General features: G+C 47.6%; 1 protein-coding gene across 3 annotated transcripts in view; it reads left to right on the top strand.

Annotated features, from left to right (window-relative positions):
- The window catches only part of RALGDS (ral guanine nucleotide dissociation stimulator), a 67,028-nt gene that overhangs the window by 40,429 nt on the left and 14,279 nt on the right, over positions 1-12,320 (top strand). For all 3 annotated transcript variants that reach the window (XM_070758496.1, XM_070758495.1, XM_070758494.1), the window contains exons 2-5: positions 7,324-7,431; positions 9,320-9,513; positions 10,825-10,884; positions 11,870-12,063. In XM_070758496.1, coding sequence (XP_070614597.1) covers positions 7,324-7,431; positions 9,320-9,513; positions 10,825-10,884; positions 11,870-12,063 — 556 coding nt within the window. The remainder of the gene's footprint in view (positions 1-7,323; positions 7,432-9,319; positions 9,514-10,824; positions 10,885-11,869; positions 12,064-12,320) is intronic.

Here is a 12,320-nt window from a genome sequence, read left to right as displayed (position 1 = left end):
CCAGAATGTTTGGGGTGATATGCTGATTCTGTAAACCGCTTAGAGAAGGCTGTAAAAGCACTCTGAAGTGGTGTAGAAGTCTAAATGCTATTGCTAAAATCAGTGTTCAAGCCAGACTCACCGTCTTACATCCTTTAAAACTGCAGCAATTTCCTTAATCGAGATCAGAAAAAAAGTGGGGGAAATTCCACTTAACAAGTGTCTCCCCTATCAACGGGAATTGCATAGGGCAGTGGTGGCGAACCTATGGCACGGCTGTTGCTGTAGCTCAGCTCTAGCATGCCTGTGTGTGCCGGCCAGCTGATCTGTGGCTCATATCGTATTCGGAAGATTGGATAGGGCCACAATAGACTTCTGTTTTTCTGACTCACCCCGAGGCGGAGGGGCACTCCGAAAGCCAGCCCTGTAGCCAGAGAGCTGGTTGGCGCAGGTGCCAAGTTCGAAGCTGGTGTGTTTGTGTGTGTGTAAAACACCACGAGAGCGCTCCGTTTGGGGGGCGCCAAGGGCTGGTGTCCAAGTAAACAGCGCAGCCATTATTTAAAATATTCCTTACAGGGCATTGCTTTAGGGCATTGTGGAAAATTAAGTTGGCAGTGCCAGGCATTGTGGGGAGGGGGGATTTTTGAGGGGAGGGGAGGGGTGGTAATTTTTTTTAAAATTTTCTCCATATAAACTTCTTCAATACATTTTGGAGTACAGTGGTACTTCTACTTAAGAACTTAATTCGTTCTGTGGCCAGGTTCTTAAGTAGAAAAGTTTGTAAGTAGAAGTGATGGGCAGCCTTTTGCAAGTCTGTATTTCAAGGCTCTAGTCCTTGAGGGGTGCAGGAAATTAAGTCCCCGGACCGTCTTTGCATGCAAATATTTGGGCATTCCTCCTCTGACTGTGCATTTCAGGAAATTCTCAAGTTTTTAATCCTTGCTTGCAATGACTAGGTTCCACTAACTGTCGGTCATCAAGGTTCTAATCCTCAGTTTTTACACTTAATAAGTTCCACGAGTAAAATATCACCAGGTTTCTAATCCTTAGTTATTGCACTTACTCAATTCCTAAAATGTCTTCATCAAGGTTCTAGCCCTTAGTTAATGCAATTACTAGCTTCCACACGCCACATGTCATCAAGGCTCTAGTCCATAGTTTGCACAATTGCTAGGTTCTTCGGGCAACGTGTCATCTTTTTTTCATATTCTTAGTGCTCACAATTAGCAGGTGGCTGTACGTTTCGAGCACTGTGTGTACTTGTGGTGGTTGTTCCTTTTTAAAGCCAGAAAGAACCATCCTAGAATTTTGTGAATTGGACGCAGAGAGGGAGTTGTTTTTTCTCTCTCCAATTCTGCTTTGTTGACTCATGGACTTTTTAGCTGATGTAGCAGAGCCGCAGATGTTCGTAGGACGTTTCCCTTCCTTTGCAAGGAGAAACCAAGAGATATTGGAGGGATTGAATTCAGTGTGTGCCCGAACGGTGCCAGACTTAACGCCTCTTTATGTCCGTCCAGGACTGCTGGCAATTTGGGTTTTTTTTAAACACCCGAGATGCTAAAGTAAAAGATTGTCACTGGTTATTTGCACGGGGCAGCTGGGAAAAGATAGTTGCTTTTGTTTTTATTTTGTTCCAGGCTGCTTCTTTCTTCTTTTCTTCCAGGCCTTTCCCAGAAGTAAATGCAAAAAATTGAAATTGTCTGAAAGGCCACTGAGGAGGAGGAGTAGTAGTAGTAGTAGTAGTAGTAGTAGTAGTAGTAGTAGTGCACCAGTGTGCCTTCCGTCCCCTGTCCAATTGTCTCTCCTTATCTCATTTATCTTTTCTTCCTTTCAAATATGTTCACCTATACTTTTATATCTTTTCTTCTATTCTTTTCTTTACTTATATTATTACATTTCTTTCTCTTCAATGTGTATTATGTAATGGACAAAATAAATAAATTAAATAAATAGTAGTAAGTAGTAGTACAGTAGTAGTAGTAGTAGTAGTAGTAGTAGTAGTAGAAGAAGAAGAATAGAATAAAGAATAGAATAGAATAGAATTCTTTACTGGCCAAGTGTGATTGGACACACAAGGAATTTGTCTTTGGTGCATGTAGTAGTGTAGTAGTAGTAGTAATAACAACAACAACAATTATATGTATATTTATATGTATATTTCAAAATGAGTAATTACGGTGGTGATAAAGTTTGAATAAGGGTGATGATATGCAGATATGGAATGCTTGATATAACAATGCAGAAATACTGAGATAAAAAACGCTAGACCCAGCCAACCATAATAATAGTAATAATAATAACAATAATTTAAAATATAAAGTTATTATTATTATTTGCAATTAGGGAATCACGAGGCGGGTGAAAACAACAGGTGGGATGTGATGGTTTGTGACTTGTGAGAATGCTCTTTTTCATGCAATTAGACATGGGTATGACCCTGTTGCTGGGTGGATTTTCTTTTTATAAAAAAACCAAGCTTCTAGCCCTCAAGGCTGAAGATCTTAATGTTCGAAATCACCGACCCACCGGGGTAGGGGGTGGGAATAAAACAGCTACAGAAGCTTAAAAACCAGCCCCTTTGCACAGTTTCCGCTTGGCGATGGGTTTGTGTGCCCTGAGCGTTGCCTAAAAATATCGGAGCAACACCAAACAAAAGATGCAATTATATAACAGGAACGGAAGGTGGTTGAATAATAGGAAGTTGTGATTCATTTGAAGACTTCTCTTGAGGCCAATCGATCCCCCCCATCCCCTCCGCTCTCTTTCTTCTGAAAGACTGGAGACAAGTTCTGTTTGTGTTTTCAGGGTGTGTTAAGCAGGTTGTGCGATCTTATTGCAAAGCTCCGAATTTGAAAACCGGAGGAGAATAAGTCTTTGATGTACACCGTTCCAAAGTTTGAATGGCATTTGGGGGGCGGAGGGGACTTTCCACTGGTCTTCATATTTATGACCGTTGCAATGTCCCTTGGGGGGGGGTGTCATACAATCACCCTTTGGGACCCTCAGAAACAATGGGAAAGACTGATTCGTTTAACGACGCCGATTTTGGGCATACGTTGAGGATGTCAGGATGTAATATTCAAGGAAGGAAGGAAGGAAGGGAAGGAAGGGAAGGAAGGAAGGAAAGGAAGGAAGGAAAGGAAGGAAGGAAGGGAAGGGAAGGGAAGGAAGGAAAGGAAGGAAGGAAGGAAGGAAGGAAGGAAGGAAGGAAGGAAGGAAAAGGAAGGAAGGAAGGATCCAATACGATCACTTAAATAAGCCCATCTGCGCCGCAGCCCCATCTCCAAATGTGGCCTTTACGGGACATTCTCCCTGATCATTCCATGCTAACGACAACCCTGCCAAGTAGGCTAACGCATAAACATTGCCCAGAATCGTTTCAACCAACTTGGAGGGCTGGGTGAGAAAGCCTCCTAGCTCTCATGCGGCAATGCGCAGCCCAACAGCCCCTGGCGATCCAGCGCACCCATCAGGGAATTTTTGGCTGTGGATCTCGGCAATCCGAAAACGATCCTGCCAACATTTTGACTCAAGCAGATAGATTTAGAAAGCCAGCAGGTTTTAAGTAACCTCTGGGCAGCATCGTGGGTACCTCAATCCATTAAGTGTGGGTCATCGTGGCCCTTAGTCCTCAAAAGCGCATTATGAAAGATTTGATGGCTCTCAGGTCCAAAGAGGCACTTAAGAAAAAGTCTCTTTATATATATATATATATACACGGTGTTTTGTCTTGCAAGGCAGCTGGCCAGTAATTGCTGTATTTTTTGGAGTATAAGATGCAGCTTAATTTTTGGGGAGGAAAATAGTGTCCTTAGTCCAGTCAGTTTCACCAGCATCTGTGGTTTCGTCCCCACCCCAACCCACTCCCACTCCATCCCATTCGCCAGGCCCAATTTTTGTCCTCTGGTTTCGGAGAAACGCAGCGAAAGGGAACCGACTCAGCAAAAACGGGGCACAGCGTGATCTACGAGCCCCCCCACCAACCACGTGCCCCTGAATCTACGGCAGGTTTTCCCCGAATTCCTCCTTCACCCCGGGGCGCCTGGGCCGAGAGTTCTCTCTCCCCACCAATGACCCTTCGCGGTGAAACTGAATCAGCTTTCTGAATTTAAAAAAAGGGGAAGGAAATTGAAAGGAGGCGCACTCAGCAAAATGGGGCATTCCTCCTTCCGGCCGCATCACAACCCCGTGAGCTGCCCACCGAATCTGCTACGTCAGGTTTCCATCCCTTGATTCATCCTTTCTTGACAAGCCTTGCTGCCGTCCTCTTCCAATCACAGAGACACAAACCGTCATTGTTTTCTTCTCAGCTGTGTGCAAAAGTCTGGGACTCTATTTTTTCCAGGAGATGGCACTTTTGTTTCTGATAATATGCACTATTTCAGACGTTGGTGTCTTTGGACCCAACTGTTTCCAGGAACAGGGTGAAAGATTCGGGAGAACTGGGGGGGAGAGGCAGGAGGCAAGAAACGTAGAAACCGAAACGATGACATTGTTTTACTGGCACCGGGGTAATTCCTGGATTAGTCCTGAGTTGGCTGGAATTGTGATCGACGTGAGGATGGGTGGAAAGTGCCCTGAAGGGATGGCGAGTAAGTTTTTTCTCTGGAAAGGCTTGGCGTACAATTACACCACATTCTAGGGAATGGAAGGGACCTTGGAGGTCTTCTAGTCCAACCCCCTGCTTAGGCAGGAAACCCTACACTACTTCAGACAGGTGGTTATCCAACATTTGCTTAAAAACCTCCAGTGTTGGAGCATTCGCAACTTCTTGTGGCAAGCTGTTCCACTGGTTAATTGTTCTCACTGTCAGGAAATACCTCCTTAGTTCTTAGTTGCTTCTCTCCCCATTTAGTTTCCCACCTGTTGCTTCTTGTTCTACCCTTTGGAGAATAGCTTGACTCCTTTTTCTTTGTGGCAACCCCTGAGATATTGGAAGACTGCTATCCTGTCTCCCCTGGTCCTTCTTTTCATCAAACAGGACATTTACCCAGTTCCTGCAACCGTTGTTCATATGTTTTAGCCTTCAGTCCCCTAATCATCTTTGTTGCTCTTCTCTGCATCTTTGTTTTGCATTGTGGTGACCAAAACTGAATGCAATGAGTGTGGTCTTACCAAGGCCTTATAAAGTACAAACTTTATAATGTTTTGGTAAGGCCACAAACAAAGTCAATGGGGGAAATTGGATTTGCTTAACAACAGCAGTGATTCGCTTAAGGAACATGGCAGCCAAGCGGTCAAATTGGGCATGATTGCGCTCAGGAAGAAAGGAAAGAAGGGTGGAGGGAGAAAGGGAAGAAAGGAAGGCGGAAGGGAGGATGGAAGGAGGGAGAGGGAAGGAGAAGGAAAGAGGAAGGAAGGGAGGGTAGAAGGAGGGAGGGTGAGGGAGGATGGAAGGAAGGGGAGAGGGAAGGGGGAAGGGAGGAGAAGAGGAAGGAAGGAAGGAAGGGGGATAGAAGGAGAGAGGGAGAGGGAGGGAGGAAGGAGGAAAGAAAAGATGATAAAAGGAGGCAGGGAGAGGGAAGGGGAAAGGAAGGAGAGAGGGAGATGAAGGAAGGAGGAAGGAAGGGAGGATAGAAAGAGGGAGGAAGAAGGAAGGAGGGAAAGAAAGAAGGAAGGAAGGATGTTGCAGCTGTTATAACTTGGGGTTGTTGGAATGCAATCTCTGCGGGAACATTTAATTCAAGCGGTTTAGAAAACAGGATTTGTTCTGCAACGCAGCACCAGGCCTTTAATCACCGGGAAGGAATTCCGGCCGCTTTCAGAGAGGAATTAGTATGTCAAGCCCGTCCCTTGGTCGGTTCCAACTGTACTTTTACGCAGGACTTTGCAGCCAGCGTTATCTGGAGGCAGCGGGGGACAGTGGGAGGGAAAGTAATATGAGATCTTGGCTTGCGATTGGGATGCCAAGAATGCGGGTGGCTTTCGGGTGGACTCTGCGCCTCTGAAAAAAACTCGGGCAGATTGCGCTCAGGGACACGAAAAGCTCTTCAAAGTTTATCAGGCCATAAAGCAAAAAGGAGGGGGTGGTTTCCCCCTGCCCCAAATTCCATACTGAAAAAAGAAGGGAAGGGAAGTGGGAGGGAAGGAGAAAGGAAGGGAAGGGAAGGGAAGGCAGAGAATGAAAGGAAAGAGTGGGAGGGAAGGAGAAAGGAAGGGAAGGGAAGGGAAGGCAGAGAATGAAAGGAAAGAGAAAGAAGGGAAGGAAAGAGAAAGAAGGAAAGGAAAGAAAAAAAGGAAAGGGAAAGAAGGAAAGGAAAGAGAAAGAAGGAAAGGAAGTTTCCAGGCCATAAAGCAAAAGAGAGGGGGGGTTTTTCCCCATGCCCCAAATTCCATATTGAAAAAAGAAAGGAAGGGAAGGAGAAAGGAAGGGGGGAGAGGGAAAGGAAAGGGAGAGAAGGAAAGGAAAGAAGGAAATGAAAGAAAAAAGGAAAGGAAAGGAAAGGGAAGGGAAGGAAAGGAAAGAGAAAGAAGGAAAGGAAAGAGAAAGGGAAGGGAAGAAAAAAGGAAAGGAAGTTTCCAGGCCATAAAGCAAAAGACAGGGGCTTTTTCCCCCATGCCCCAAATTCCATGCTGAAAAAAGAAGGGAAGGGAAGAGGAAGGAGAGGAAAGGGAGAGAAGGAAAGAGGAGGGGAAGAAAAGAAAAAAGGAAAGAAAAGAGAAAGGGACGGGAGGGAAGGAAAGATAAAAGGAAAGGAATGGAGAAGAAAGGAAAGGAAGAGAGAGGAAAGGAAAGGGAGAGAAGGAAAAGAAAGAAGGAAAGAAAACAGGAAAGGGAAGGGGGGAAAGGGAGAGAAGGAAAAGAAAAGGGAAAAGAAAAGGGAGAGAGAAGAAAGGGAGGGAAGAGGAGAGGAAAGGAGAGGAGGAGAGAAGAAAGGAAAAGGAAAGGAAGAGAGAAGAAGGGGAAGGAAAACAGGAAAGGAAAGGAAAGAAGGAAGTAGGGAGGGAAGAAGAAAGGAAGGAAGGTAGTTTTCAAATTCACAATCTTTGCAGTATGATCCAAATTGGGACGTTTGGCAACTGACTCAAATTTATGACAGTCGCAGCAGTAATCTGGGGGATCACGTGATCCCCCTTTGTGACCTTCCGAGTCCATGGGGGGGGGAGGAGGAGGCAGATTCACTTAACAACCAGTTTACTCGTTTCTCATCCTCTGCGCCGGTTGACTTAACCACAGTGGCAAGGAAAGCTGCTTTAAAACGGGGCCAAGTTCACTCACCCGCCTTCCCATCGGTCTGGCTTAGCCACAGAAACGTCCCCCTCCGTTGCGGTCGCAGGTCGAGGACTTTGGCGGTTTTGAAAAATAATGTGTTTTTTTTTCTTTCCCCTCCCTGTCTTTTTCAGTTTCAGACTACGACTGATATTGAGGATGTGTTTGAAGAGAATGTGATTTACAGTATTTCTCTCCGGAAAATTCTTGTCAATCGCCCTGTTTACAAAGGCGTTCGAAGGGTGAGCGGGAGTTTGTTTATATTTTACCCTCTCCGGGGTTGGAAAACGCCTTCACTTACGAAGTTTTCTAGATAAGAACCGGGTGTCTAAGATTTTTTTTTTTGCACTTCACAGACACGAGCCTCCGAAACTGTAACCGGAAAAGGCAGGGAGAAGCCTCCGTGAGGCCTCTCTAGGAATCTCCCAAGAGGAAACCGGGCGGGAAAAGGCGGGGAGAAGCCTCCGTGAGGCCTCTCCAGGAATCTCCTGGGAGGAAACAGGGCCGGAAAAGGCAGGGAGAAGCCTCCGTGGGGCCTCTCTAGCAATCTCCCGGGAGGAAACCGGGCGGGAAAAGGTGGGGAGAAGCCTCCGTGGGGCCTCTCTAGGAATCTCCCAAGAGGAAACCGGGCGGGAAAAGGCGGGGAGAAGCCTCCGTGAGGCCTCTCCAGGAATCTCCCGGGAGGAAACCGGGCGGGAAAAGGCGGGGAGAAGCCTCCATGGGGCCTCTCTAGGAATCTCCCGGGAGGAAACCGGGCGGGAAAAGGTGGGGAGAAGCCTCTGTGGGGCCTCTCCAGGAATCTCCCGGGAGGAAACAGGGCCGGAAAAGGCAGGGAGAAGCCTCCGTGGGGCCTCTCTAGGAATCTCCCGGGAGGAAACCGGGCGGGAAAAGGCGGGGAGAAGCCTCCGTGGGGCCTCTCTAGGAATCTCCAGGGAGGAAACAGGGCCGGAAAAGGCAGGGAGAAGCCTCCGTGAGGCCTCTCCAGGAATCTCCCGGGAGGAAACAGGGCCGGAAAAGGCAGGGAGAAGCCTCCGTGGGGCCTCTCTAGCAATCTCCCGGGAGGAAACCGGGCGGGAAAAGGTGGGGAGAAGCCTCCGTGGGGCCTCTATAGGAATCTCCCAAGAGGAAACCGGGCGGGAAAAGGCGGGAAGAAGCCTCCGTGAGGCCTCTCCAGGAATCTCCCGGGAGGAAACCGGGCGGGAAAAGGCGGGGAGAAGCCTCCATGGGGCCTCTCTAGGAATCTCCCGGGAGGAAACCGGGCGGGAAAAGGTGGGGAGAAGCCTCTGTGGGGCCTCTCCAGGAATCTCCCGGGAGGAAACAGGGCCGGAAAAGGCAGGGAGAAGCCTCCGTGGGGCCTCTCTAGGAATCTCCCGGGAGGAAACCGGGCGGGAAAAGGCGGGCAGAAGCCTCGGTGAGGCCTCTCCAGAAATCTCCCGGGAGGAAACAGGGCCGGAAAAGGCAGGGAGAAGCCTCCGTGGGGCCTCTCTAGGAATCTCCCGGGAGGAAACCGGGCGGGAAAAGGCGGGGAGAAGCCTCCCTGGGGCCTCAGATTCAAAATGTTTCAGCTGCTCAGAAGAAATGTTTTTTTCTGAGAGATTTGTAATCCCTTTAGGCCAGTGTTTCCCAACCTGGGCAACTTGAAGATATTTGAACTTCAACTCCCAGAATTCCCTAGCTAGCGAATGCTGGCTGGGGAATTCTGGGAGTTGAAGTCCAGATATCTTGAAGTTGCCAAGGTTGGGAAACACTGCTCTAGGCTCTACGCCACATTGGGTTTTGTAGCTCGTCGTTAGTATCTTGAATCACACCTAGCTCATCTAGAAGAGGCATCATGTGGCCTTGTCAAAGCTGTCCCTCTCCTGCTCAGACGGTTGTGTCTGGACTAGTGGAGACTTTTGAGTGGATCCCTGCAGATAGAAACACACACACACACACCCTCCCCGACACAAAACACAATACTAACAAGTGTGGGTCCTCACTCACCTCGCTGTTGGTTTGCTTCCTCCCGTGCCGTGTGGGACCCTAAACCGAAAGGAGGGCAAGTCCTTTGTGCAATCGAACCCCGTAGTGTCCTTGGTTAAGGCAGCCTTTGGAACTCCCCGCCTCATGATTTTCTCCAATCTCCCGCAGGGCAAGAATGAGTCAGGCATAAACATCTACGAGACATGCAAAATGCGGACCATCAAAGCTGGCACCCTGGAAAAGTTGGTAGAATACCTCCTCTTGGGGTTCAAGGCCAAAGACACCAGCTACCTCTCCATATTCCTATGTACCTACAGGTCATTTGCCACCACCAAGCAGGTCTTGGATCTCCTGTTTAGCTGGTAATCCTTTTTCCTCCCTCCTGCTTTCCAGACCTGAGCCGTAGCCTCTCTTGTGGGCTGCAGGTGACCTACCCAAAAGGGTTGGCGTTCCTTTGGGGCTGCCTTTGACCTTTGGCACCTGATGGGGGGCGGCTGTCGGATCTTGGAAGGGTTTGAGTTTGGGAAACAGGTAGAAAGCAAGCAAAGCAGTCGGTCCATCCCATCCTGGGTCCTTCTTTCCTTCCTTTTATTCTCATCTGTTTTCTTCCTTCCTCTCATCTTCCTTCCTTCCTTCCTTCCTTCCTTCTTGCAATGAAGGATGGATTCCAAAGGTGAACGATAAAAAGGGAAGGGAGGAAAGGAAGGAAGAGAGAGACTCTTGAAGCATTCTTTCTTTCTCTCTCTCTTCCTTCCTTTCTTTTCCTTCCTTCTTTCATTTCTTCCCTCTTCCTTCTTTTCTTTTCCTTCCATCCTTCCTTCCTCCCCTCTTTCTTATTTCCTTCCTTCCTGCCTTCCTCCCCCTTCCCTCTCTCCCTCCCTCTTTTCTTTCTTTCTTTCTCTCTCTCTCTTTCTTTCCCTCCTTCTTCCCCTCTCCCGCCACCTTTACCAATCTGCCCATCTACCCTTTCATGAAACATACCTACACCTCATGTTATGATTTGTTCCGTGGAATAAACTGCTTCCTCTTTTCCTCCAAAGCAGATTATCCTCAAACTGGTCTGACAGGTTACTGTGTTAGCTCCAGCACCGCCCCCCCAACCCCAACCCCAACCCCAAATGTTTGCTTACTTGTAGTGTGGGATCTTAATCCTTTCTCGATTTGGCTCGGTGACCATCTCTCAATCCAGGTTTATCACCCAGGGTGTGTGTGTGTGTGTGTGTAATTATATATAAATATATATTTATTTATAAATAAATAAATATAAATATATAAATACATAAGACACACAGAGAGATAGAGAGATGATGGCTAGATAGCTAGATAGACAGTCAGACAGACAGACAGACAGACAGACAGACAGACAGATGTGGGTTTTGGTGTGTTTGGTTTTTCCCCCGTGTAATATTGAGAGTGTTTTTGGGATGTTTTGCCGAGATGACACCTGTCATCTTCAGGCTGATATTTTGGGCTCCGTGCTTCTGCGAATAAAGTGACTGCATTCGCAGCAGCACAAAGCCCAAAACATCAGCCTGGAGATGACGGGTGTGATCTCATCGAAACGTCGCAAAAACACTCTGGATCTTACATGGGGAAAAGCCCGAACAAACAGCTGTTGAAGACAGACAAAGTAAGTTTTGCATAAACATCCTTTTCACCTTTTTTCTATGTAGGTATGAGAAGATCGGCAACAAACACAATGGAAATCTGGAAGAGCGGACAATGTTGAGAAAGTAAGCGCCAGTGCGTTATTGTCTCTCTTTTCAAGTTTCTAGACATCAAGGTGTTTTCTCCGGGGAAGGGAGGGGGAAAACTGCACCACCACGCTCCTCCCAACCCAGGGGAAATCTTAGCTTTCAAAGGACAGGTATCCTTCAATTTGCCATTCCAATTGAGCCCCCAATGGGACATTTTTTAAAGGGAGTTTTGCCCCATGTTATCACTTTTCTCACTATAGTTGTTAAGTGGATCTGGCTTCCTTATTGACATTGCTTCTTCTCCTTCTCCCTTTTCTTCTTCTCCTCCTCCTTCTTTTCTTCCTCCTCCTCCTCCTCCTCCTTTTTTCCTCTTCCTCCTCCTCCTTGTCCTTCTTTTTTTCTTCTCCTTCCTTTCTTCTTCTTCCTTTCTTCTTCTTCATCTTCTTCTTCTTCTCCCTCCTCCTGCTCCTTCTTCTCCCCTTCCTCCTTCTTTTTCCCTCTTCCTCCTCCTCCTTGTCCTTCTTTTCTTCTTCTCCTTTCTTTCTTCTTGTTCCTTTCTTCTTCTTCATCATCTTCTTCTTCTTCTCCCTCCTCCTCCTCCTGCTCCTTCTTCTTCTCCCCTTCCTCCTTCTTTTTCCCTCTTCCTCCTCCTCCTTGTCCTTCTTTTCTTCTTCTTCTCCTTCCTTTCTTCTCCTTCCTTTCTTCTTCTTCCTTTCTTCTTCTTCTCCTTCTCCTTCTCCTCCTCCTCCTCCTCCTTTTTCTCCTTCCTCCTCCTCCTGCTCCTTCTTCTCCCCCTGCTCCTTCTTTTTTCCTCTTCCTCTTCCTCCTCCTCCTCTCCGCATATCCTCCTAGCGCTGATGATGTTATCGAGTTGGGCCATGAAACACCTGCAAGAAAACCATCAAGCTCAGGGAACCCCAGGGACCCCCTATTTCGACCCCCGAGCAACCAAATTATCCTCTCTTCCATAAATAAAGCTGTCCAAAGTTCTCAGCCTCCTTCTCCCTCTTAATTCCCCCAGGACCATGTCATCCATCCTGGGAGCCTGGATTGATCTTTACCCCGAAGACTTTCAACACCCACCGGATTACTCCTGCCTTAAGCAGATGATCAGCTACATCGGTCGCTTCATCCCTGGCTCGGATTTGGAGTCTCGGGCGCGAGTCCTCTATTCCAAGTTATGGGAGAAAAAGTGCACCCAGCCTGTAAATGATGGTGAGCGGCTGAGTAACGACTTCCCCAAATCTGGAGTTAGTTCCCCTACGGCAGGGATGGTGAACCTTTTTTCCCTCGGGTGCCGAAAGAGCGCGGGTGCATGCTATCGCACGCGCCCGAGTGCCCAGACTCATCACTCAATGCCTGGGGAGGGCGAAAACAGCTCCCCCTGCCCCCTGCTGGGCCCAGTAGACTAGAATAATAATAATACTATATAAAAAAGACAAATCGAGAGAACAAGCCAATTTCAAACTTTT

This window comes from Erythrolamprus reginae, chromosome 8 (genome assembly GCF_031021105.1).
Source record: "Erythrolamprus reginae isolate rEryReg1 chromosome 8, rEryReg1.hap1, whole genome shotgun sequence".
Taxonomy (NCBI): domain Eukaryota; kingdom Metazoa; phylum Chordata; class Lepidosauria; order Squamata; family Dipsadidae; genus Erythrolamprus; species Erythrolamprus reginae.
Note: the sequence above shows the minus strand (reverse complement) of the source record. Positions and strands in the feature narration are given on the sequence as shown.